General features: G+C 47.1%; 2 protein-coding genes across 3 annotated transcripts in view; one reads left to right on the plus strand and one right to left on the minus strand.

Annotated features, from left to right (window-relative positions):
• The first annotated feature begins 317 nt into the window (after window positions 1-317).
• Window positions 318-6,057, plus strand: mfsd4b (major facilitator superfamily domain containing 4B). Its single transcript, XM_062559547.1, has 4 exons — window positions 318-1,438; window positions 2,363-2,531; window positions 2,622-2,738; window positions 4,141-6,057. The coding sequence occupies exons 1-4, from the start codon at window positions 1,151-1,153 to the stop codon at window positions 5,394-5,396; spliced, it is 1,830 nt and encodes a 609-aa protein (XP_062415531.1). The 5' UTR covers window positions 318-1,150; the 3' UTR covers window positions 5,397-6,057.
• rev3l (REV3 like, DNA directed polymerase zeta catalytic subunit) overlaps window positions 5,612-26,442 on the minus strand; it is a 42,515-nt gene continuing 21,684 nt past the window's right edge. The window contains exons 9-32 of one of the 2 annotated variants that reach the window (XM_037449215.2): window positions 25,020-25,153; window positions 24,282-24,410; window positions 22,907-23,144; window positions 22,361-22,506; window positions 17,841-21,627; window positions 16,713-17,590; window positions 16,540-16,622; window positions 15,501-15,626; window positions 15,129-15,321; window positions 14,856-14,967; window positions 14,595-14,710; window positions 14,213-14,331; window positions 13,233-13,351; window positions 12,834-12,975; window positions 12,226-12,470; window positions 11,216-11,324; window positions 10,766-10,972; window positions 10,456-10,565; window positions 9,542-9,656; window positions 9,318-9,455; window positions 8,867-9,057; window positions 8,252-8,498; window positions 7,617-7,832; window positions 5,612-7,028 (exon numbers count right to left, since the gene is read on the minus strand). In XM_037449215.2, coding sequence (XP_037305112.2) covers window positions 6,888-7,028; window positions 7,617-7,832; window positions 8,252-8,498; window positions 8,867-9,057; window positions 9,318-9,455; window positions 9,542-9,656; window positions 10,456-10,565; window positions 10,766-10,972; window positions 11,216-11,324; window positions 12,226-12,470; window positions 12,834-12,975; window positions 13,233-13,351; window positions 14,213-14,331; window positions 14,595-14,710; window positions 14,856-14,967; window positions 15,129-15,321; window positions 15,501-15,626; window positions 16,540-16,622; window positions 16,713-17,590; window positions 17,841-21,627; window positions 22,361-22,506; window positions 22,907-23,144; window positions 24,282-24,410; window positions 25,020-25,153 — 8,041 coding nt within the window. In that variant the 3' untranslated portion in view covers window positions 5,612-6,887. Of the gene's footprint in view, window positions 7,029-7,616; window positions 7,833-8,251; window positions 8,499-8,866; window positions 9,058-9,317; window positions 9,456-9,541; window positions 9,657-10,455; window positions 10,566-10,765; window positions 10,973-11,215; window positions 11,325-12,225; window positions 12,471-12,833; window positions 12,976-13,232; window positions 13,352-14,212; window positions 14,332-14,594; window positions 14,711-14,855; window positions 14,971-15,128; window positions 15,322-15,500; window positions 15,627-16,539; window positions 16,623-16,712; window positions 17,591-17,840; window positions 21,628-22,360; window positions 22,507-22,906; window positions 23,145-24,281; window positions 24,411-25,019; window positions 25,154-26,442 lie in introns of both variants that reach the window. The other variant, XM_037449214.2, reaches the window with a different exon arrangement.

The following is a 26,442-nucleotide window of genomic DNA, read 5'->3' on the forward strand; positions in this document are numbered from 1 at the left end:
TGTTTTTGCTTCTGTAACGCTTTCAACATCAATATTTAGCGTCATTGTGCCTTAATTTCTGTTGTTTTCAATGCTTATCTCTCATGAGTTAACCAAAAATGTTTTTTACTAAAAGATAATTATATAATATCTTTCTTAGCTGCCGCAAGATGAGCGGGTGAACTACGGTATATGCAATGTAATATTTTATAAAAGCCATCAGAATGTCAGCTGTTTCCAGGCAGTAAAAAAGAAGAAGAAATAAATTGGACTCTTAATTTGTGTCGACACAGTTGTGACTGGTATCTACAGTATTTCATCACTGAGTTCACACACAAGCACTAACATTCAATGTGGAATCATTTATTACTAAGATTACAAAGCATGGCTATAAATACACAGCCCATAAAGTGGGGCGAAGTACAAGTGCAGTAAAACTAAACATGATCCGAGAGTCCAAGGGAGGATATCCAAGGGTCCCCCAAATATTATATTTCTATTTGAAGTAAGGATAGAGAACGTTCGAAAACCCTTTTTAATCAGGTATAAACACTGTACTTAATGCCATTTCTGCAATTCGTCGCTCTGTAACCACAAGAGGCCGCCAAGGCTTCTGGGTGCAAACTCTGTGGCTGCTGCTTCCTGTGGCGTCGGTCCGTCAAAGAGGTCTCACTCTGCTCTAAATTAAGAGGACAATTAACCTGAAACGATTAACGATTAACCTGTCGATGAAACAAAATGCTGTCTTAACAAAAAGAAATGAATACACACTGCAGTCGTTAAATAGAAAATATGTCAATCAAAGAAACAATTATTCAATCAAACTTTATTTTAGACTTATCCCAGTGAGCATTTTTGGTTGAAAAGAATCGTCTACGATTAGACGTTGGAAAAAACTATTCAACGTCTTTTCAACTAAAAAATGCTCACTGCTAGCAGGTGGGAGACTCGGTGATAGATGATCTTTGTGACCCTCCAGCAGCTCTACCTTTGGCGTTGCCATGTACAGTGTCCCCCGTGCGCTGTCCTCGGGGTCCGAAGAAGACGTTTGAACCGCGTAGCACCGACAGCTCTACAAACGGGAACCCGCGGAAGGACGTCAAGGAGCCGAAGCACCGCCATTACGCGGTCATCGCTAACGGTGTTCCGGTAGCGCTACACACAGGCGGGGATGTCCTCCTCCGCCGTACGAGATACCGTCAAAAAGAAGCACGTTCGTTTCGCCAGCATGGAGGACAACGACAACGACGACGACAACAACGACCAGGAGGAGGACACCTTGTTCGACAAGGGGAAGGATACCGGGAGCGGGCTGAGGAGCGCGCTGAAGGCCGTCAAGAAGCGAGCGAAGCCCGGGAGCGACGGGCCGGTGGAGGTGGAGGTGGTCGGCGGAGGACGGGGCGGGAAAGGAGCCGCCTGGATGGTCACCCTGGTGCTCTGTGCATCATTTCTGGGCTTGGTATGCGTAGAAAGAAAAGAAAATGCTGTAAACACGTACTCGTCGGTTAACGCCACCGGAATGTGGTACATGTTAGATATTAATACTGCTCGTGGCGAGGAGCACACTTCGGTTAGGTTGTCTTGTTTTTTTTTCTCTCCCTTCATTCTAGGGCCATCAGGTCAAATGTTTTGAGGAAATAGGCAGTTGTAGTCCCATCGTGTTTAACTAGTGTCCACAAACCTTGGCGATGTGCTGCCTGTTTAATAGCACCGTTTCACGTCATTTCTAACGATGGCCTCTGCTGCCTCGCGAGCAGCTGGTCACGGACATCACGTGTTTACTCTGCGACGTGCAGGAAGTCTTTCACTCAGTCGGCTCAAATAAATAAATAAATAAATATGGCAGGATCCTCAACAGGCGGATTTACACAGTTGCAAAACTTGCTCTTCAGCTGTTTCATCTGTTTCAGACGACTGAGCCACCAGCACACACACACACACACACACACACACACACACACACACACACACACTTCTCCAGTTTACACAGTGGAAAGTAAATGTACACACAGGCTTTACCTTGCTTCACCTCGATTCAGCTTATACATAAAGACACTATTGCACTTTAACATACTGTACGCACCTGTAAATCTTGTACATTTTCCAGAAACTGTTCGTTCCATTTAGTAGTAACCAAGGAGGCCGGTGTTTTTTTTTTTTACACTTAGTTAATTTATGACTTGAATGTGTGAGTATTGTTGGGTTCTTATCGCTCCCGTGCTATATACAGCGAGTGTGAACACCCACCATGGCGTATCTTACCATTCAACAACCTGTTGGACTGACGGGGTGCATTTAGCATTCCGGGGTAGTTACGTCCTTTTTAACGTACCACTAGACGTACCCTCTCGTTGTAACTATTGCAGCTTTCCTGTGTTCCCAGGGGATGAGCATCTCTGTCCTCGGCCCCACGTTCGAGGACCTGGCTGTGAATGTGAAACGGAACATCAGCAACATTTCCTACATCTTTGTTGGTCGCTCGGCGGGCTACATTGGGGGTTCCCTCTTTGGAGGACTTCTCTTCGACTACATGAACCCCCACCTCCTGCTAGGTAACCCTTCATCCAGGAGGAGTCGTATATGGTGTAGACAGTGTGTGTGTGTGTGTGTGTATTAAGTCCTCTTGTCGTGTTGTCTTTTAGGCTTTTCCATGCTGATGACGTCCGTTGGAATGTGTGTCATCCCCTTCTGTAAGCAGGCTCTGCTGCTCACTGGGCTCATGTCCAGCATCGGCATATCGATGGGTATTCTAGATACAGGTAACGCAACTAATTTGCAAATAATCCGTAATAACATAGGTCCAACACAATCAGCACACCCCTATGACCTTTGACTTATTTCACCTGATGAGAGCGGGTTTCCCCTCCATGCGATTGATGAATGTATTGGGTACTTTTTCTTGTTTGAACTTGTTTTGGCCTTCTCTACTTACGCTGTCTAAAACGTGCTGACAGCCTGAGACATTTATGTAGAGTTGGTTTCCACCTGATGAGAGCTCTTAGCTCTGTGTTTGGTCTCCACCAACTCATGGTGGGAAATCTACCTGTAACTGCTGAATGCACCAGCTGTTCTTGATGTCATCATAAACGGCCCACCGGCAGCTAGCCGACTCTCTTCGGATTAACACAGTCTGTATTTTCACAAATATTGGCCTTTAACTCTGGTTTTTTGTATCACGGAACCCATTATGTTATCTTTACTCCTTCTCCAAAACATATGAGATGATTCTTATCCAACTGATTAGTTTGAGGGCCTCAACGACTTATTTATGGGCACATATTATTCTAAATCTAATCTAACCTGCCACACAGATATTCAAACTCCCAGTTCTATACGTATAGACATGTATCATATCACAGGGGCATACAATACATATATCCTCATAACTATAGTAAATAATCTTTTGGTATGTTTTTATCTTATTCTGAAAGAGTTGAGCTCATTGGATCAAACATTCCATTAAGTACATTTCCGCATTTAACACGTCTGCTTTAACATGTCTATTTTGCCGTGCTTCTTGTCCAGCCCTCGTTGCGGTGTTGGATTTTGCCATGTTTACACTATTGAATTCATTCCATTTCATTTGTGTACAGAATGAACAATGTAAAAAGTGTAAATACAGTATGTTCAATTCATACAACAAATGATTCATATACATGCTTATACATATGCTTTTGAACTCATGCGTTCATGATCATCTTCTGCTCGTCAGCGGAGAAAAAAAAGAGGCTCTTCCTTTGTTTATATGCCGTTGTACTTTTAGAAAATCACGTTTCAGTGATTGACTCTTCCCTCTTTTGAATTAGGATGTGCACACGTGATTAACCTGATCACTGGTTCAAATTAACGAGACTGTTAGAGAGCAGATCAGCTTTTGAGGAACTTGGCCTGACCTCAATCATTGGGTTAATTTAACCTGCCTAACGGGACATTAGATCGACTCTGAACCACATACAAGGAACAGTGTCCTGGGGAGCAAAGGCCGAGCACTTTGGGCTACCCTTGTTATTAAATGTGTAATAATTCATTTTGACATTCAATACCTCCAAGACAAACTTAACATCTGTGTCTATGAAGATAAAAAAAAGACATTCACGATTATGAATCATTATGTCACAGTCATTCATGTAATCACGGTCTACTCAATCGTATCTCCATCAGGTGGCAACGTCCTCATCCTGAACACATGGGAGGAGCAGGCGGGGCCTCACATGCAGGCGTTGCACTTCAGCTTTGCGGCCGGGGCCTTTGCCTCTCCGATCATCGCCAAGCTGCTGTTTGGGCCTGACGGCAACAGCAGCACGGTAATCGCACCGAGCAACTCCAACTCCACGCCTCATGCCCCCGGGGAGCCCGTCCACAGCAAGAGCAGCACCTTCAAATCCATGTGGGCCTATGTGGTGATCGGCTCTTACATCTGCCTCGTCTCCTTCCTCTTCTTCGTCCTTTACTGTCGCAGTGGCGCGGCGCGTGACCGGGCCAGGGCGTCGGCGGCGAAGCCACTGGTTGCCAAACATCACGTGGCTCTTATTGCCCTGCTCTGCTTCTTCTTCTTCTCCTACGTAGGTGCCGAGGTGGCTTACGGCTCCTTCATCTTCACCTTCGCCAAGGACTACGCCCGCATGAACCCGTCTGAGGCGGCCGGGCTGAATTCATGGTTCTGGGCGGCATTTGCCACGTGCAGGGGGCTGGCCATCTTCTTTGCGACCTGCATGCACCCGGGAACAATGATCCTGCTCAGCCTGGTGGGCTCCACCCTGTCCTCTCTGCTGCTCTGCCTCTTCAGCAGGGACAGGGTGGCTCTGTGGGTCGGCACCGGTCTGTACGGGGCCTCCATGGCCACCACCTTCCCCAGCGGCATTTCCTGGGTGGAGCAGTACACCACGGTGACGGGCCGAACGGCGTCCGCCTTCGTGGTGGGGGCAGCGTTGGGCGAGATGGTGCTTCCCGCTCTTGTTGGCTTCCTACTAGGGAAGTTCCACGACCAACCCCTGCTCATGTACCTGTCGCTCATCACTGCCACCTTTACCTCCATCCTCTTCCCAGTCATGTACAAGCTGGCCTCTGCCCCGAGCAGCCTGAGCAGGAAGCCCCGCCCCAGGGGCCGGCCCGATGCCGACGACAGCGAAGCCCGCCAGGCGCTGCTGGACTTGGTGGCCGATGAAGAGGAGGAGGAGGAGAACAACGAGGCTGACCAGTGGAACGACGCAGACTTTGAGGTCATCGAAATGGACGATGCAGCATGTCTCATCAACTCGCCCAGCAAGGCGTCCTCTCCTCCTCACAGCACTGTTCCAACAGAGAGCACCCAGGAGACAGAGCCAGCTGGAGCTGCTCACTCAGATACCCCCCCTTTAGTTGGCGACTCCCCCAGAAGCAAACTGCTGCTCTCTCTGGACCAAGAGAAGAGGGACTGAAACATTCGGAGAGCTTTTTGTCCCTCACTAGAAGAGCCATCGTGTGTGTGTGTGTGTGTGTGTGTGTGTGTGTGTGTGTGAGCTGAATGAAACGATGACCAAAGCCTGTGCAGCTTTTTCAGCATCCATGCAGCGTGTCGACCGAACGGCGGGGTCATTGGTGCTGAAGGATTTTGATCTCCTCTGCTACAGTTAGTATAATAAAATAAGTCAGATTCCCCACAATTCAATTCATTTTATTTTGTAAAGCCCAAAATCGTAAATTACAAATTTGCCTCAGAGGGCTTCACAGTCTGTACACATGCAACATCCTCTCACATCGGCACAGGAAAAACTCCCCAAAAGACAAGGATTTATGGGTCTGCTGGCTTCCCTCACAAACAGGCTCCCAGTGCCTTGCTGGAGGACACATGGGCAGAGTGGATGAGATGAACTATTGCACCCTGCTGTCAATCATTGTGCGCTGTGGCAGCAGAAGGATCAAAGGGTGATTCGTTTTTGTTGCACTTGACAAGTTTTGTTTTTATGTGGCTTGTGGATCTCTGAATCAAGTGTCCAATGTCATTCAATATCAAGTCACTGACTGATGTTACATTGACTTTATTATATCAATCTCAAACCTCCACCCACAGCAATGTCTATTAAAAACAAACAAAAACACTGCCTTTCTTACTTTTTTATACATTTATACAAATACACAGATCCTGTGTACAGGTACAAGGACAATTGAGGATTGGATATTGATGGTTTTATTTTTTTTCCTTTTGCTGATAAAACTGGAATTGACACAAAACCATATAAACGAAACTATGCTCTTCATGACATAAATTATCAAAACACAGTATTGCAACAGTCCCAGATTTTTTGGAAAGACTGAAATAGTTCCCACACTCAGAAGTTAGAGTATGAAGTGTGAAATCTGCCAAAATGTATATCGATACAAAGTTAAAGAAACAGGGAAAATGGCATCCGTACACAGGATACATAAAAACAGATCTGATTGCATTCTTCCATTCATGGCCGGCGCTTTAATTCTTTTTTTGTTAATGCTAATACACAGTGAGATTAAACATGGAGTTATACGGGAACCATTTACAAAAAAGACCGCGTCGATATAAAAATGAAGAAAAGTCATTTGGTGGTTTGAATTTAGTCTTTAAACCAATGACTTCAGACTGGTACACCGCATATGGACCAAACTAATCCTCCTTGCACAGCTCATAGCAGCTAATGGAGGTGGCAGCAAACAAGCATCAAGACACTGGAGGGGAGGGGAGTTAAACATCTGCACACGCAGAAAAATACTTGTAGAGCAAATAAGAACAACAGTTATAAGACAGAATGGAAACCCTGACAGGCTTCAATCAAAGCACTACTTCAACTAAGTGGACAATCAAACACTGAGGGGGGGGGGGGGGGGGGGGGGGGGGGGGGGGGGCGGGGAGCAGATTTTAGCACCATATCAGTGGGGGCAGGGGCTTCTGGAGCCAATCAGAACTGCTCCAGCAGCTGTCGGAGGTAGGGGGCCTTGGAGAGCTGTCTGTTGACCCGGGACAGCTTGTAGAGGACAGGACATTCCAGAGAGACACAAGGCACCTGGCGCTCTGCACAGCCGCTACAGTTCCTGCAGATCTGCGCACGCACACACACACACACACACGTTTGGAAATACACAGAATTTTACAATACAAGACATAAATATTGCACTCTTAAGCTGCATTTCCATTCTGTGTACTTTGCTGCAATAGAGGTTATAAGGTTGAGTCTGAAAGGAATCTGATTTTCTGTCGATGCCACCTTCAGTACCGAAAGTTTGGAGCACGCCATGAAGATATTTTTAGATATGATGTGTGAAGCAGAGAAAACGGGAATATAAGTAAACTATTCAACTATACTATTCTGATACTAAAGAAACTGCAGCCACACTAGAAGCACTTCTTCCACCACAGTGAAGACACTCATCTGTACACAGCAAAATGCTCAGAAATCCACAAGTAGAAGTAGCTTACAAGTCATTTAAAACTGAAGTCTACTCAAGCATTACTTACTTTGTTAACTACCACAATTGTTATCCAGAATACATTTAATGATTTTTCCAACTACACAAAGTTGGGTGGGGTGGGGGGTGGTGGGGTCGTGGGAGAAAGCAATAATACTTATTCTGCAGCTTTAAACCATAATCTACCATTCTACCGAGTCCCGCCCATCGAGGTCACCCACCTTTAGCAGCTGGTCCTGCTGTGACTCCCAAAGTCTCATATCCTGGTAGAGCGTCACTGCGACTCTCTGGGGTGCGGCGCGGCACCGCGAGCACACCCCCAGCTGGGTGAGCTCGTCACACACGGGGCAGTGGAGGGTGGTGAAGTACTGGGAGATGGTCCCTTTCCTCCCAACCTCCTCTCCACCCACGGCCAAGGAGCAGGACGCCTTCTGACTCTGTGTACATACGGGGGGGGTGACAAAATACAGCTTGGATCACATGGTGAAGCGTGTGGTCTGTTGGCTCTGTTCTTGGCTCCACCAGCAGAGGGCGCGTGTGCTCCGTCAGAGAGAAACCCGAATTCGGGTCTGACGAGTCTCTCTTTCAATCCTCAGCGGGGAGCATTGAGGAGGCATTCTCCTCGTCCTTTGTTTGCTTTCTACCCAAATTGACTGAATGAAAAGACCTCACAAACGATTTGGACATTGAGGCGAAGCAATAACATGAAATCTATTTTTTAAAACTGCAGACCATTGTGTTTTTATCTGCTTTCGTCTTTGACATTATACTCTCATGCAGATTGTGTTGTCAGTAAATCACTACTTGCATCGCTTATGAAAGAAATACTGCTCATTCTTGCTGCGGCTGGTCTCACCCTGGGGAGCTCCTGGTACCAGGCGAAAACGTCCACCCCGATCAGCTGGAACATGCGGGCCAGCGGCGGCAGGATCTGCTTGGTGATGTAGTAGGTGGCGTTGAGCCGGAGGGCAGGGTCATGCAGCACCTCTATGGGCCTACGCACCAGCTGGATGAGGGGAACGCCGGGCATCCCGTACACAATCACATAAGGCACGCGCTCACTCACGCGGGGCTCCAGGCGGCGGTCGTACGCCATCATGCGCCTGAGACGGAAAAAAAGTGACAAAACTTGACAAACACACCGAAGCTGTGTTTTTATTGTACCGAATCAATTCGGGATAACACACAACAGGAGCTGTACTGCTGCTCAAGAATGAGGCTCAACATTTCCCTCTGATCCGTGCCTTTCTTTCCCGCCCATTAAGAGACGTGTTGCCTAGCAACAGACTCAGGTACTGTACATATGCAGGCTAGTGCATCCAGACCATGACCGCTGTGGGGAAGCAGTAATTGGATTCACACACTGCCTACTGTAACTGTAGTTGACAGCTACAGCTTCTTCTAATCTCTGCAGGAAACACACACACACACACACACACACACACACACACACACACACACACACACACACCTGGTGAGCTCCAGGGCCGGCACGCAGGCTCCGGGCCGGTATGAGCTGCTTCCCCGGTACTCCTTGGCGAAGGTGAGGTCCTGCAAGCTGGCCCGGCCGTCCAAAACCTTCATGCACTGATGCTGCACAAACTGCTTCACCTGGCTGATGTCACGAGTCTCAAACAGCAGCTTGATGGAACGCTCTAGAATCTGGTGGACACACACACACACACACACACACACACACACACACACACACGGGTCAGTGACGGATGACTGATAAGGGGAGCGGGGACGTGAGGGAACTACCTAAAAGAAAAGCGTGGTCTTGTGCAGCTGGATTCGTGTTGAACGTTACAAACCCTTCCTTTACACCCGATTTGATGTACGAGAAGCGCGGGACTGAAAAAACTGGCACGGCTGTGATCGGAGCGGAAGAGGGAGGAGGCGAGGATCGTTTTGCCCGTTACCTTGGAAACAGCGGGGCAGCCGTCGCGGCGCACGGTCTCGATCCCTTTGGCGTCAAACACGGGCTCCTTTTGGTCAAGGCTCTCGTACATGTAGCCCACGTAGCGCTTCTTTGTCTGCAACACGCAGGGCAGGTACACCTGCCAGCCCAACAAAAAAGACCGTTACAGTGGCTGCAGCCCATGTGTGTGTGTGTGTGTGTGTGTGCGCGCTGGGAAAGCACTACCTTCTCAAACTTGAGCTTGACCGGCTTGGGGTTGGTTGCGGTCACGGCCTCGGCGATCTCGTTGCCGATCTTGAAGGCCTGCTCTTTGGTGGCTCCCTTCAGCAACACAAACATGCTGCCGAACACACACACACACGGAGACACAAGGAGGGCTCTTACTACTTCAGTCACTTCAGTGATTGAGCCTCAGCGCCCCGGTTCCCCGTGCATCCACCACTGGATCACTTCCCGTTGTCTCGGACTCCTTGTTTAGCATCTTCTCTCCATTTCTGTCCGTCCAATAAAACAGGTTCATTAAACGGAGGGGTGTCTGCCAACCTTTTGTTCGGGGTCTGTATTCATCAAATATCTTGTCAAAAATGAGTTAAACTCTCCGTCAGAGCAGTTTGCGCTTTACTGTATATTTAGAATCAAATCAGCTGCATACCTGAGTCAGCCCGAGGATGTAAATGGACGTGATGCTTAAATCTCATTTGGGCTCTATAGTTTTACATATGTAACAGTGGCGTATGGACCACACATGCAATTATCTTTATTTAGCAAATTAATAGCAATCAAGTGGAGATGGACTATGTGACCTTAACTGTACATACAACATGATCAAGTCAAACTTCCACTGAAAAGTTACAATTGGATTATTTCATACAGACATATAGAGGCCCTCGTCTCCTTTCTATTTTCTTTGTCTGAAGTAATTCAATCTAACCAATGAGATAGTTCTTGGGTCTTAAACAAATAGTCTGTTGGGAAAACACAGCAGTTACAGGCGGTTCAGATACTGATAATTAATTAGAGCCTTGGAGCTCGCTGTGAAAACAATAAGAAGAATAGCGACACATCAGCAGTGTAAGAAGTGTGGGAGTCATTATGAGCCCGCGTTACGCCCCCGCTGCTCTGGGGATTCTGGTGGTCACCTGTCGGTGTCCCCGTACACAACGCGCGCTCCCCACTTCTTGGTGTCGTTCACCAGCTTGATGGCTCTCTCCAGCGTCTCTCTGGCCTTGTGGACGATGCTGTCTCCAACCTGGACACGGGGAGACCAACGCGAGATTAAAGAAATACCGATGCAGCTGTCATAAATACAAAATAAAACAAATACAATTTTAATTTAATTTTTCCCATGGAAATATTTGCCGTTACATTGGAACACAGTAGGACTGTCAGCTGCTGCTGCCCCCCCCCCCCCAAGTGCAGACTGCAGTAGGTTACCGTGGAAGCGCTTACCTCCACGCTGGGCATGCGGCCGGAGTAGCTGGCGGCGGTGTAGCCGAAGGTGACGTTGGCGATGAGCTTGAGTCCGAGCTGCCGGGCGTGCAGCAGCTTGGTCAGCGTCTTGTCCTGCTTGTACGCCTTCATCGATTGCTTCACCATGATCCTGGTGGACAGGATTTCCTCCAGCATGTTTGGCAGGACGCCTTTACGCACCGACGACTGGACATGAACAACAAGGGGGGAAGGAGGAGCGTTTATTTACAACTGGTATGAGCCAATGCGGGCTCAAAAGGCTGGAGCAGGCCTATTGCACTCAATTATATACATTACATACAGGAATTTGATTTCCGTGTTTATTTGCTGGATTACCTAAAGGTCTCTCAAACTACACACTCAATACCTAAAAGGTCCAACTTTTGTGAGCTCTCTTCAGTAGGAAGGGCAGGGGGGGGGGGGCTGTACCTTAACGAAAGCGATGCCGTTGGGTGAGACGGTGATGTCATTTCGGAGCTGGTAGAGGAGCTCAGGAGGAATCCGCAAGGAGGTGCAGCCGAACTTAAACTCATCACGCCTGAAACGGAGAATGTGGAAGATCTGTACTTACTCACTTCGTGCTTTAATGAAGACAAAAAATATTTGACTTATGACTGGAGTGCTTTTTATTAGTTGGACGTGCTGTGTCTATTTGAATTGCTTGACTTATTTATTTATATTTATTCCTGCTATGATGTGCAAAAAAAATGAGAAAAAATATTTATTCGTATTACATGGTTTTCTGATCTTTATGTCTATTCTGAATGAACCAAGAGTTCTATCCTGATCTTCAGAGGGGGAAGCACCACTTGGTAATTGTATGCAGCATGTGCAGGAAGTGGAGATGGTGAATTGTAGTTTTTTTTCCCCTTAAATTTACAAATGGAAACAAGCGACACAATCTCAAATGGCACTTTGTGCCAAAAAAAACAACAAATAAACAAAGAAATGACTGAATGAGAAGTGCCTACATAAAATCCCAAAGCAGCTTTGGTTCAGCTAAGATGTTTTAAAATATCGAATTACACAACCAGCATATATTAAAATATCTAGCGGTTAGTTACTTCACCCATTCACTTCTTACTAACACTTACAGCAATACACTGATAATTGGTTTAACTATGTCAAATACCCAACTGTATTAATCAAAATGCTTTAAAGATTAATACATTAATAAATCTCCTGGAATCAATTTGCCGCTTTCTACTCTGCTGAGAATGAAGAGCGTGACGATAGCCTGTTTCCCAGTGGTAGATGTATGCATGTGTTCACTGCTACTGCTGTTGCTGTTGCTATGCAACCACAGTAAGCCTGACTTGAGACGTTCTCTGCTCTTAGCTGGGAACACCAGGCAGAGCAGAGCACTCAGGGTGTCTGTAATAATAACGAGTGGGTTGGACCATTTTGTTGCCAAGCGAGCAAGCAGGATGCGTGCTTACGTTCCCAGGCTCTCCACGTGGCCCAAGCAGGTGGAGTAGCAGTAGTTGTACGCAATGACAATGGAGGGGTAGAGTGACTGGAAGTCCAACACGATCACCGAGTTGCTGTAGAAGCGCGATTCGGGCTCCATCACCAGGGGAATGCACTGCGGCGCCCTCTGCTGGGCTCGTTGCTGGATGCTGGGCGTCAAGGGGATGTAGTTCAATGGCTTGGCCAGGCGAAGCATCATGGACTCAACGCGATACTGGGGGTGGGGTGGGGGGGGGGGGCAAGAGAGGGTTGATGAGTTGGATGAATGCCTTTTGAATCAATACGAGCAAAAATATTTTTCACTTAGTGAATTATTATATTGAATTATTTCAATTATTATTCATAACTGATAATATCATGACGTGCCCCCATCAAGGTTGAGTGTCCTCTTTGCTGGTTTTTGATTTGCTTAACCCCCACTTCCATTCAGAGCAGGATCTGTTAAGTCAACATACTCGATCGCATCAAAAAACCCACCAACATGGGCTCACTAGTTTCAACAGTTCAGGACACACAAACCAGAGCGACAGATACTCCACTAGGGAAGCTGTTGACCAATCAGAGTGTCCGGTCATACCTGTGATCCTCGGGTCAGAACGTGATAGAACTGAATACCAAACAACCGCGCCAGCTCGCTGGTTCTGCCGATGATGTCACGCTGCTGAAGAAGTTTCATTGAGCCGCAAACCCGGCTCACGTAGTGGTCCACCATCTTCCACCTAACACACACACACACACACACACACACACACACACACACACACACACACACACACACACACACACACACACACACACACACACACACACACACACACACACACACACACACACACACACAGTGTCATACTAGAACAGATCCCTGCATGTGCAGCCCATGTTGAGAAGCATATCGTTTAGGATCTAAATCTGCATTTTTAGTGTCACTGCTCCTGTTTGACATTTCGGAGGAAGTTTGTTTGGTGGGGGCACAAACCTCGAGAGGTCAGTGTTATGGTCAAACCAGTCGGACAGGGTGCGGGGGCTGTAGAGGGGGAAGCGCTGGTGGAGCACATGGAAGGCCACGTTCTCAAAAGTGTAGTTGTTCAATGTTGCCTGAGGGGGGGGAAGTGAAAAAGAAAATATATATCTTAGACCCTTTTCCTCAAAAGGTAACGCCTCCACGATGTTCCTCAAGCCGGTCAGACTTTCACTCCTTAAGTGGAAATTTAAAGTGGAAATGTGTCCAACAAAGAAAGACTGGTATGCTTGTAGCAATCTTTCTTTGTCTCACTTTATATATTTTTTTTATTAAAGCGGTACTACGTTTCTTTGATAAGTACACCACCTTTTGTTTGTGACCACTAATCACTGTTTCTGGCCTTTGTTGTATACTTTTTTTCCCCTCATGACTCTTGACAAGGTGAAAAAAAAAATGAATGTATAAAAGTTCTGTATCTCAAAAACACATTTTGCCTATACCTATTTTGCAACTACTTTTATTTTATTTCAATGACCCACAGTTTTACAATATCTAAATCCATGAATGCCCACAAGGCCCAAAATTAAGTCAAGAAACCCTCAAGAAATGGGGGAAATTCACCCAAATTAACAAAACCCTTTTGCATACTTTGCATCTCGCGCACCATATTTCTGTCCAGCTGTGTTCTATTTAAACGTAACTAGTGACTTACTGGTAAGAACTGCTTTAGGATCCTGTGTTGTGAGGGTTAGGGTCAATCAAAAAGGAGCTCAGCCTAAAGCTGAAGAAACCACTGAATAAGGCAATACGAAATAAATTAAAACTACTCTGCCAATATGCAATGCTACGGTCATATTTAGTAGTTTATGGAGTACTTGAAAATATTAAATAGCACCTAATATGAAAAAGAGTAAAAAAGGACATCTAGAGAAAAAAGACAAACTAGGTCACATGCTATGAGCTACTAGTGTGTGGGGTCATGCCGGGACACCTGCCTCCGTCTTCATCGTCCTCCACAGGTTGAGGGTAATTCGCCCAATGATGTTGATCTCACTCATGGTGTCGGCTCCGTACTCATCTCTCTCTGCGGAGAAGCGGTTGTCTTTGGAGTCCCCTGAGGACCCCGAAACACAGAGACAAACAGAAAGTTAGAGTCTCTCTCTCCCTCTCCCAGAATAAGGGGCTGCTATACAACAAGCCCTTGCTCAGATTGAAGGTTTGACATTCAGCAGCACAGACTCACACTATTCACACTGATTATCACATCTGCAAAAGCCTGCCATAATTAATACCTTAGAAAGATGTTCTGTGAACTCTGATTGGTTTCTACTAACTGTTGGAGGAGCATCTCTGGGGACGGGGGGGGGGGGGCCCTACCTGGCACTCGGGACAGCTGCTGACACAGATCCACTCCGAGCGCTGCAGCCCGTTGCAGGAGGTAGCCCCAGGACCGCATCTGCACCTCGTACCCCACCAGGATATCCGGGTCAAACCTGACAGAGGAACACAGCCGGGCCGGAGCCAACACTTTATTTTCCCAACTGACGAACACGTGCAGTGGTTGCTCTAGTTGGTATTTCATAACCCAAAATATGCTTCTGAGTTGTGCAGACCACGGCCTTGGCAACACAAACGCACCTCCTCATGACAGCGGTCAGCTCCTGAAACAGCGCCTTCTCATCAGTGGCATACGTCACCTGCAGCCCGGAAACGCCCGACCTGACCAGCAGGGGCGCCGTTCCTCTGTGACCTGCTGAGGTTGATTAAAGAGAATCTTCAGCAGGGCTGCGTATCACATGCAATAAAATATACACTGTTACATATTAGGAAAATTGTATAAAGAACATGTCCATGGAATAACAACAACACTGGGTTCTGCATGTGGATAATATAGGATATAGCAACTGTGACCTTGGTCACTGCTTTGATGGTCTTTGTCCACCACAATGGCGCCCATCAGCTGGGTGTTGTGAACATCTGGCAGGGGAGCATCGGAACTGAGGCAGTAGAATAAGGCACATATGGGGTCGAACTCTGGGTCAGGCTCAAGGTCCCGACGGGTTCTTGCATGGAGCTCCATGCCTATCAGTGTTAGGTGCTGGACCTGATGTGGAAATGGGAGAAAAAAAAGCTGTGTCAGAAGAGAAAATACATAGCCTTTGGATTTTGAGTGATGGTCATCTTTTCACATATATCTATCTCTGACCTTAAATATTGGACTTAAATATCCATCCTAAAAGCGCAAAAAAAATAGACTGAGTTTGGGAAAAGACTGCAGCTCACCTCATGCAGAGCTTTGGCATCCTGCAGATTTTGCATGCTGATTTTGAAACCGTAGGAGTTGGCTATGCTGGGACCTTCAATCTCAGAGTTATCTTTCTTTGGCACATTCAAAGCAGCAAACTGGTTCTGGGGAAGACAAAGGGCACATGAGAAATAGCAAATGAACAGCAGAAAAACCACATTATGGCTCAATTCACTGATAGAGTCACACTATCAGGTACATCCGAAGGTTTTGGAGAGAGGAGCTAAATATGAAAATTAGGGCTGCAACAACAAATCATTTAAATCTATAAAAATCAATCGTATTGGAATTTCAGCATTGATTTGTTGTATCGCGCAATTTTATGCCACTCAGTCACAGAGTTATGGAAGCCCATTTCAGCCACAAAAAAAAAGAAGGGTTAGAAAGTCGAAATGATGACTTAAAAAGTCAGTCTGGAGGTGGCTCTGTGCTCTGCAGCTGGACTGCAGTCATCTGTGAGACCCGCTGAGGACAGTGACTGCAAAACAACACATGCTTTCACGTCAGACACCACAAAAGTCTCCAATAAAACCAGATAAGGTCATTCGCCTTTTAAGTCATAATTTTGACTTATTATCTCATAACTTTGACTTTCTTAAGTCATAATTTCGACTTATTATCTCATAATTTCGACTTATCTCATAACTTCGACTTTAAGTCATAATTTCGACTTTCTAACCCTGAAACTGGACTTTATCATCTTAAGCTGTGACTAAATGTGGTGTATAAATGTACTTAAGTTGCACTTACTACAATGATGGTAACAATTTAATGATAAGATTTAAGTGAACTGTGTGTAAGTTTAAGTTCTGCTGTTCAAACAAATCCTGTCCTTCTAATTTGTATTTTTTCTTTTCGTATCTATTTTCAAGGAGCAACTTGTTTTGCACTGTGAATTTGCAGTAAGAATAAAGGGTTAGAAATCAATACTTTTTTATGCTGTTTTGTTAATCTCAATTGATTATCAAAATAATCGTTAGGTGCAGCCCTAATGAAAATCCACACTTGTGGCCTGACCTTCATCTGTGTGGTCAGCAACACTCGTCTGAGTGGGTCCGCTTGTCTCCTCTTTTGCTGAAGTCTCTGAGAAACGGGATCCTCTGCAGCCAAAAAGAAGAAGAAGAAGAAACAATCGCTATTGTCAACAAAGGGGTCAACTTTGGCAAAGTCCTGGCACATTGTTTTCTCACCCTCGGATATGGGCGTGCTGCACACTGGCTCCAGGTGCTCCTGGCTTCTCTGCCTTCGCCTTAAAAAGGGGGTGCTGTGAAGGAAGTGGGGACTCGTCCTCCCCTCTTCTCCGTTACTCAGATGGAAGGGTGAACGACTGGGGCTCCCCCCTTTTCTCTCTGAGGAGTCAGAGAGCCCGGGTGACATTTGTTCTGGAGGTTTTCCGCTGAGCCGGTCCAGCCCCGAGGAACTGGGCTGAAAGGACTGCTGCCAGGAAGGCAGCTCTGGGGACTCTGGAGAGGGTGTTTTTTCCTCACTATCATCGCTCTCTCGGCCCTCCTGCTCAAAGTTCACACCGCCATCAGAAACTGGACTCGTCGCTGTGGATTTACACTGTGAGCCTGTGGTCGTCACGGGGGTCACGATCAAGGACAGGTTGCTTTTCTTTCTCTTCTGTATCCTGACACTGGAGAGTCTCTCGCACATCTCAACCTTCATTACTGGACAGCTGGAAGCAGCTGGCGGCTCAGTTCCTTCTGCCTTCCCCACCACATGTCCCTGCCCAACCCTCACCTTCTTCAGCAGTCCTTTTTGTAAACTCTCGTACTGCTTCCTGGCTTCGAGCCACAGCTGCACGTGCTCTCTGATGGGCGGGTTTTTGCAGGGCATAAGGATGACCTTCTTGTCACCGGCTGAGGATGGATCAAGCTCGGCATGGTCTTTACTCTCTCCCCCTGAGATCCGAGCTCCCCGGGCTTGGGGAGTGATGGCAGGATGAGTCATGGCTGAGAAGGCAGTCTTCCAGAAATGGAGGCCCTCCAAAGACAGGTCTCCACTGAACTCTGCCAGCTCCTTGGTCAGCCTGGTATGAACCGCTAACTTACGGCCACCAACTTCCCTGGAGAGATGACAGAGGAATCAATAGTCACTGCAGTTTTACAGCTTTAGAAGTGAAAATTCAGTGAGTGATGTATTAAATACACCCTTGTAGATAGAATGGATTCGAGCCGGACTAATACTATAATTTTGCAACAAAACGAAACAAAACTGTGTTACAATATTGGTCATGCTGGTGTATCAGTCGCACCCCATTGGTTACGTGCAAGATGCCTTAAATAACTTTGTAAGGATGGTGCACAAAGCCTTACATTGGTTTCCCTGGCACGTCAGAGGGGTTGCTGCAGAAGGGTTCCTGGAACGTGGCCTCCGACATCTCCAGGTCCAGCAGAGTGACGAGGACCTCCTCGCGACTTGGCGGCGACATGAGGGGCTTCAGGACGTGGACCCCACCTCCCGCGCCGCGCGGCAGCTGGCCTGCCCTCACCTGGGAGAGTGAGCTGATGGAGCGGGGGGAGCTACTGGGTGTGGTGGACGTTAGCCCATCAATACATTCCAAAAGCTCCCCGGTCGGGGAGCCCTCGTGGTCGACGAATGACGCAGAGCTCAGGGGTAACGGCAGGACAGAGTCGAAGACGGAAAAGAGCAACTCTGTTCTCTCACAGTGGAAATCTTGAAACGGGCTGAGCGTGGTGTGGGCTTTACCTAACGAGAAGTCCCACTCCTTGCTCTTGGTTTTGTCCGACTCGAGGAAAGTGAGGTGATTGGACAGAGACTCCCCCTGCTCGGGTCTGTCAAAGAGGTCGGGGCTGACGGGCCTTGCTTTGCGCCAGTCGAAGCCCCTATGGAGGTCCTCCGCAGAATCAAAGAGCCTTTCAATTTTCTTCTCAAAGCCCGGGGACTGAGCAGATACAGCTTCCTGACTGACATCACTCAAGAACTTGAGTGGTAAATTCTTATCAGTTAGCACAAACTGACTGCCGCTGTACGGGCTGGAGAACTCCGTTTGATCGATGGCATTTATGTCAAAGGTGTAGTTGTGTGGGAGCTGCGGTGACAAGCTGTCCTCTACGAAGTTGCAGCTGTCCAGGCCCGGGTCTGACAGGAAGAGGGGGTAGTCATCGGACACGTTGCCTTCCTGCTTCACGGGTAGGTTTGGCCGAGGGCCACTTGCCTTGCCTTTCCTGATTCTGGGCTTTTTAACCTTGGGAGTGGTAGATTTCGGGGCCCTGGATTTCCGTGGAGAGGCGGACGGAGCGCCTTTGGATTTGAGCGGTTGAGACGTGGGATCTAGGAGCGCGGTGGCCTGAGCCGTGGCAGTTGAGGGGCTATTTGTGCCAACCACTTGTAGAGGAAGAGCCTGTCCCTGCTGCCTCTTCTGGAGAAGTTGCTTGAGGACAGCCAAGCCAGAAGGGGTCCCGGAGAGAGTCGGGATCTGCCCGCTCTCCGGGCCCGAGTGTGGGGAGTGTGTGGGATCTTTACTCTCTTCAGGTAGTGGTCGACTAGCTGGAGGTGGTGTAGTGCACTTCTCTTGTAAAGCCTCTAACTTTACCAACGTGGTCTGGCAACCTTGCTGCTTCAGCTGAACTGGTACAGATAAGCTTTGGTTGACTTCCATGATGGAAGTCTCATAGTCTTCGACCTTTGGTTCTATGGACTTGGCTACTGATTTGGAGTCTGAACTCGATACTGGCTGGGAACTACCCTGGCTTTGGCCACCTGTGCTCATTAGCTGCTGAATTGGGGGGCCGTCCTGAGAGGAAATCGTGGAAAGAGGTGGCTCATCCGCAAGCAACAGAAGCTGGGAGGTGCCTTGACTTGAGTCATGGACTGTGTGTCCCTCGGTCTTCTTTTTGAAAGACGTCCTTGGTCTGGTGGTGTTTGTAGAATTCTTTAAGATACTTTCTTCTGCCGTGTCTTTAGTTTTCTTCCTCTGCCTTGGTGCACAAACCCTCCTTGGTCTTGATTTATCCGTTTGGGATTCCACTTCCACCTCAGGCTTAGCAACTAACTTGCTTGCCTTCCTTTGAGTGTGTGCGGATGTCTTGGGTTTGGCAGTTTGACACTTTCTTTGTGCTCCTTTGGTTGAACACGCTGCGCGCGTCTTGTGAAGCTCAGAACTAAGACAAGGGTCACTGGGTGGGTTTGTCGGCCGCTCTGGACTGCTGGTGTCTGCGAGAGGCTCACTTGGGGACCAACAACGAGGGGGCGTTGAGATTTTAGGACTTGGGGAGCTATCTGAAAGGTAGCCCAGTTGCACCATGACGTCAGAATACTCGCGCTCATGGTCGTCTGCTAGCTCGCAGTAAGACGGCCCAGGGGGAGCTAGAGATGGTAGAATTGGACCTCTCTGAGAGCCTTTAGTCCTTTTGACCCTTTCAGTCTGTCTGATGTGTGGTTTGGAGGAGTTGCAGACGGTTTTCTTATTTGTGGAGGTGACCTTTGATTTTCTTTTGGGGTGTTTTTTGGCCTTTGACTCCGCGATGGGCAACTTGACAGCAGAGGATTCTTGCACCTTGGGCCAGAAATCCTTAAGAGGGGCTAGTTTATTATACTGCTCCAGCTTGTCTGACGTCAGCGTCACCAACTGCTCCTCTGCACTCACTTTGGACATCCGCACCAGCATGTTTTTATGTCCTTTAAACCGGTTGATGATAATGTACTTGATAATGATCGGGGGTTCCTTCTTGCGTCGTTTCTGGTGTTTTACTTCCTGCCCACTGGGGACATTGGTGTCCTTCAACCGTTCTTTGATGGAGGCTGGATTTTTAGAACCTGAGTGTTCTCCATCCTCGGCGTCGTGGATCATCTTCCGTTTGGCTCTCAGAGTATATTTACTACCTGGCAGTGCCAAAGGTTTAGTACAGGTGACCTTGGCTGATAAATCCTGTGATGAGCTTAAACTTTCCTCTGCTGAGTCTTTAGCTCCTGGGGAAAAACTGGAAAGGCTTGTGACAGGAGGCTCTGAAACTGGTTCTTTCTGGTCTCGCTGTTCACTTACAGTGCTTTCCTCACTTTGTGGCCTATTCTTCGTGATTGGCACGTCTTCAATTGCCTCTTTTATCAATTCATTCTCCAAAACTGGCATCTCTGCATCTACAGTATCTAGACAAGCAGTCATGGTTGAGGTGGGGGCAGTGCCATCCTGGATGTCAGAAGTGGAGCGTTCAAAAATTGTATTCCTTTGTCCTGCCATTCCCAACCCTTTTTTATATACTTTTAGCCTTGACCTGCGCGGCAGGGCCTGCTCAAGCTTGCTGCAGGGATCGGACTGCTTTTTGGAAACAGCTTTCTTCCTACTGAGGCAGTTGGAGAGGATGACACTTGGGAAGAACTTATAGTGTGCTTCCTGCTGGGCCACGATCGTCCTCTCAGTCTTATTTTCCTGATAGTCCTCGTACCTGATTTTGAGTTCACCAACATCTCCCTCCTCACTGTCCTGGCCCATTTCTTCCTCCGGAGGATCCAGAAATCCATCATCCACCATGGGCAACGGTGCTGAGGAGATGTTCCTCGGGATAGGGCTTTTAGTGTCCTTCTGGCTGAGGTCCAGCTCTGCCTTAGCTGAGCAGTTTCTCAGCTCCGAGTAACACAGGGAGAAGGTCCTATGGTTCTGAAGAATGGACAGACAGTTCGTTTCTACATTCTTTATGCTGCCATACTTCTTCCCGTTTTTGGTGACCTTTCCGTTACCAAATGGGAACGTCTCCAGCTCGGTCTTATCCAAAGCGATGGAGTTTTTCTTGTCGTATGTGCAGGATGTATACAGGGGTCGTATGTTCATCTTCTCCACGCAGATGGGAGACACTTCAGGGTGACTGGATAACTTGCAGGGGATGTAGGAGATTTCTTCATTGAATTGGAACCCCGTTGAACATTCACTGCTGTTGTCCTGGCTGCTCTTTGACTGAAAGTGGCTGTCAAGTGGTTGCTCCGTGTCCAACCCATGAACCGGTCTGTGCTCAAGAAAGAGCTTCGCTGGAGATGGTGGCTCCAGGTGAACCGTCTCCTCGGAGAAAGGATTCCTTTTTCCGAGCATCTTTTCAGAGACTATGACAGAAGACTGCGTCCTGGAGCCACTGTCTGTTAGGGATGAATCTATGGATACAACAAAGGAGGCTACTTAATAAGAGTTTTCCAGCAGCAAAAAAGTTAGCAAATGAAACCAATCCATTAGCACTAGAGATGGCTGGCAAAAGATGTGTACATACTCATACAGACAACAATAGACACAGTCCACAACATACAAAAAACATGTTACGTGTTTTGCCTTCTCTAAACCTAAATTTAGTAGGTGCTGCACACCTAGTGGACAGTCCACACGAGGAAGACGCGCAGGTTTGGCTCATTGTTATTAAGCTAAACTATGCTAGCTCTCGTGTCACGCTATCTTTGTGCCACATTGTTTTACGTGGTATTTATGTACCTCTTTGTTTTGTCTGTTCCAGTTTTACCAAATAAGATCAATCCTGTTTGAGTGACAGGGTGCAAACAGTAAAAATGCAAGAAAAGCAAGACTTGTCGTTCATCTTTACTCATAAGGGAAAAAAAGTGTTAGCTAGCGGCTTATTCCTGTCAAGAGGAAATTCAGGTTGAGGGCAGCATGCAGCCCGTTGGGGCGCGAGTTCTTGACAGAGCAAATGGTGCACAGACATAAATGCACCGGTGCACTCATGGTGGCAAGAGTTAATTATTAAGTCAATTAACTCGACGGAATCAATTACAATCCCAAAGTCTTGCGCCGTGCAAAATCAAACGTCATTGTGCCGCTGGAGTCAGATGATGAAACACATTAGCGGTGGGGGGGGGGGGGGGGGGGGGGACGACTCACCGGTGCTCTCGTCCGCCGCCCCGTCGAGCTGGGGGATGGACAGGTTGGCGAACAGACAGTTACTCCCGCCGCTCCACTCCATGTCTTCTTCGGAGGACTCGTGCCGCTCGTCGCTGAAGCCGTTGTCGGGCTCCTTTGCGGCTGGCCTGTGTGCGGCGGGGTGAGAGGAGCACGAGTCAGAACAGAAAGCAAGCGGTGGTGGCGTCTGACGGCTTCCGCTCGCCGAGAAGAAGCGGGCCAAATTTCTGGCTCATCAGCTGTCGCTTTACATTCAGGCCCAAACAGTTTGACGCTTTAACCAAAGAAACAGCAGCTCTCCAATGTGTAAAGCACAAGCTGCTGAACCATTATTAAATTTGCAAAATTGTTATTCATATGAATATCTTCCACCTTCAGTGCCAGCTTTCAGTCTGGATTATTTGCAATACGCAAATCAGCAATAACATTTCTGCGGGTACATGTACAAGAATGATTCGCCTCTATATTCATTTGCTCATTAATACCATTGCACACGCTCATTTGTGCTACACTTTCAGACGGACTTGCCTTGGTGAGGGCAAGTTCTCGGGAGGCTCGTTGTCCCACCGCTGTGACATTACCAAGCTGAGCTCGGCCTCCACCTTGTCGAGCTCCGGCCCCTCCTCCTCCTCGTCGCTGTTACAGTGGTGGGTTCTTGCACCAGGAAGCGACTGGGACAGGGAGTTCTGCCTCACGGGGGTCCTGCAAAAGCCATTGTTCTCCAGCCCTGCCAGCAGATCGATGAAGGCTTGGTCCTGGCTGCTGTCTGCATTGACATCAAAAACAATCCCTTTAAAATACATTAAACCAATTAAATATTAGCTCTATATGAACCCTAGGCTTTTAAACTCAATATTCACAGGCTTTTGCCATTAGTCACCATAAGTCAGCAAGTCTTTTGCCAAATATTCAGCGTAAGCTTAGCTAATCAGAAAGTCACAAGGTAATATAATATACACAAGGTAAGTGACAGTAGTCATTATTTGGAGTGGCAGCCAGTCATCTTATCCTTTTTAAGAGATTAACACAGATTGTAAGCAGACTAAACTATTTATTTCAGGATAGAAAGAGTCTGGAGAGAAGTTTATGAGGGCGTACTTGATCTCTTCTACTCCATCTTTACCTTGAGGGAGAAGGCTTCTCAACCTGACAATAAAACTCATCTCTATTCTGCACCGGTGCCTTGTTCCCCACGTACAGAAACACCTTCAGGTCGTCCAGGATGGACCTGCTGCGACTACACACCGAGGGAAACCAGTCCCACTGAGCACTGAAGGAAACCAGTACACCCCGCAACTGTGGAGTCTCCATGAACACGAGGCACAGCAGGACCCAGTACTGGTGTACATTAATTCAGTCATTTTATTTTTACTATGACCGTACCTTCCTACATGGGACAATGTCAACAGGAAGTGCACGTATCAGAAGCATAATGTAACAGAGAGACCTGTGCCTTTTTTGTCTGCATATCGTGGGCACTTGCTAAAATGTTGTGATCAAACCAGTGTTTTAGAGACATCATGATACATCATAGCTCTCTGTTCCCTATATATTAATTCACTGGCTCTCTGGGATTGTAATGCATCTCTTTCTGATGCCATAGCTGTTCATATTAAGCCAGAATCCAATGAAGTTATAAAACCAGTGATTTACAACAAGGTTCTAAAATATAAAATAACTAACTCAAAAGGACTCAGTTCTGAAGAAATGTTGACCATAAGAACAGTTTAACAGCACTAGTCAAAAGTAACTTGCGGTATTTTATATTCACCTTAGTTTTTACTTCAATAGTGTGTTGGAGTGTCTTAACCGCGATTAATGGTTTTAAAGAGATATGTAAACCGAATGATGGAAAACAGACGGGTCAGACCGGAAAGTGGCATTGATCAGAGTCGCTACGTACCCAACAGGGGCGAGAGGTTGGATGTCTGGGTGAGCGGGAGGAAGGTCTGACTGTTCTCCAGGAGACTCAAAATGGCCTCCTCGTCCACAACAGCCTCCTCCGGGACTTTCTTACTGCTCCTCACAGAGTCTGGACACAAGAGTACTGTTAGCATTACTGAAGCAACACACACACACACCTCCAGGAGGTTATGCAGAGAGAGTGCAAGCAGATCAGGCTTATGCAAACCACACACAAAGTGGTTTATGGCAGCCACACAGATGCTATGAAGAGGGATGTGACTGGGCTGCTTGTGTTTTCCTCCTTCCTCAAGTTCAGTAGTAGCCCCTTTGAACACTAGATGTGTGTTGTGACAAACATAACAAATTAACATTTGCACTAATTGCTCCAACTATCAATGGTGGCAAGGCGAGAGTCTCTTGCTCCAGGCAAAGAAAAACCTTTGGATGGTCGCTCTGGATCATGATGATGAAAGGGTTTTTTGACAAAACGGTCACGTCCATTTAACCCAACCGATACAATTGGAAGCTCAAAGGTCAGACTGAAAGTGGAGGTTCAAAGATTGTTGCCATGAGAATGTATCTAAAAACCTTTATGAGTGCACTTAGGAAAACAATTGAATTTGATTTCTACCATATTGCCCTTTGGGTGGGATTTACTTTGGCACCTCTCCATTACAGACACTTGATATCTACTTCCATTTATCTCAAAACATAGTAGTAGGTCTGTCTCCCTCACCTGGCTGCGGTTGCCTGTGCGCCTCCACAGCATTAGCAGGAGTGAACTCGGGAGTCAGTGGGTCGGGATGCAGGGTCATTTCACTGAGGAGATGGTCTTGGTCCTCCCTGTTCCTAACGGACAAATCTTGGGTCCTGAGTAAAGACGGAGAGAGTTTATGCATTATATTTTCTGCTAAAATCAAACTGGATAGAATTCTCTATTTATTGCAATACATGAGCATTGTCAGTTCTCCACAAAGCAGAGGTATCGGGCCCCCTTGCGGTCGTGCTTTATAAGCATCTCCTTACTGTGGGTCTTAATCAGGGGAAGTGCTCTGTTTACTCTGCGTGGAAATGTACACAGGGCGTGTGTGCAGCTGCACATGTGTGGAGAGCGTCTCCTGTCTGCTAAGTGTGTATACAGCTAAGTGCTGTGTGTGTGTGTCACAGAGAGAATATGAATGGAAAACGGGAAGGCAGCCAACTCGGGCTCTGTATCCCTCCAGATTGTTCTCAGCTACAAGCTGCCTATCACGCTCCTTTACCCTCGCTGCTGCATCGCCTAGCAACCCACCACTTAGTGACTCTGAAATATTGAAGTAAAGGCCAGGCGGGCGGAGGCTGCTTGCCAGTTGAACAAATTTCACCGGAATGGGCATGAAAAAAAATAAAAAAAGGACTTCCAATTTAGGTGCCACACTGAAGTAATCTGAACCTTGTGTGGACGAGCGTTTTTTTCAACATCAAATTCGGGATTGGAGCCACATGTCGAAGACGGTATAAGTTTAAATCCTACAGTGAGAAGTAGAAACCGTATATGAAATGTCCTCAAGGGATCAATTCAATGCCCCGTTTGCTCCGGCGACTCAGTAGCTGGAGACATGCAAAGTAAATTTTACCCTAATTCCTTCAGAATCAGTGCATACGGGAGTTTTTTCTCTTCAGTAGACAAGTACTTCCCTGTCCAGTCCGTTGAATTGCAGTCAAAATTCTGGCAGTCTTTCAAACTCTTAAAACAGACTTGGTGGTTGTTGAAACAATCATTTGTAAACCGTAAACAAAGGAGCGCATTTAACAGCTAACACTGTTTGGTAATAGTAGTTTTGACTTTGAGCACCCTGACACCCCTGACTTAGAGGCTTCGTGCCTTTAACTATTACGGAGTAGACTAAGAAGACTGTTTAGATGACTTTTATCATGGTTCTGTCAGTTTTGAATGTGTGTCTTTGAAGTACATCGAGTTATTAGCGTGTCTACGCTGATGTCATGTTGGATGAATCAATAAATACCTGTGACTCACACAGGCAATTTTTCCCCTAAGAATGAGAGCTGATGTTAGCGGGTGTTAGTGGATGTTTTTGATGAACACCAGACAGGTGAAGCTGTGTACCTCAGCGTGTAAGCCTGGCAGCACCTCAGAGGAATAAAGAAATCCATCCACA

The sequence above is a fragment of the Pungitius pungitius genome, chromosome 20 (genome assembly GCF_949316345.1).
Source record: "Pungitius pungitius chromosome 20, fPunPun2.1, whole genome shotgun sequence".
NCBI lineage: Eukaryota > Metazoa > Chordata > Actinopteri > Perciformes > Gasterosteidae > Pungitius > Pungitius pungitius.

What these genes read in the sequence shown, in the direction of transcription:
- mfsd4b (XM_062559547.1), top strand. Translation starts at nt 1,151, where the DNA reads ATGTCCTCCTCCGCCGTACGAGATACCGTCAAAAAGAAGCACGTTCGT. An exon ending in GAACCCCCACCTCCTGCTAG is followed by an intron (nt 2,532 to 2,621) that starts GTAACCCTTCAT and finishes GTTGTCTTTTAG; the next exon opens with GCTTTTCCATGCTGATGACG. An exon ending in GATGGGTATTCTAGATACAG is followed by an intron (nt 2,739 to 4,140) that starts GTAACGCAACTA and finishes TATCTCCATCAG; the next exon opens with GTGGCAACGTCCTCATCCTG.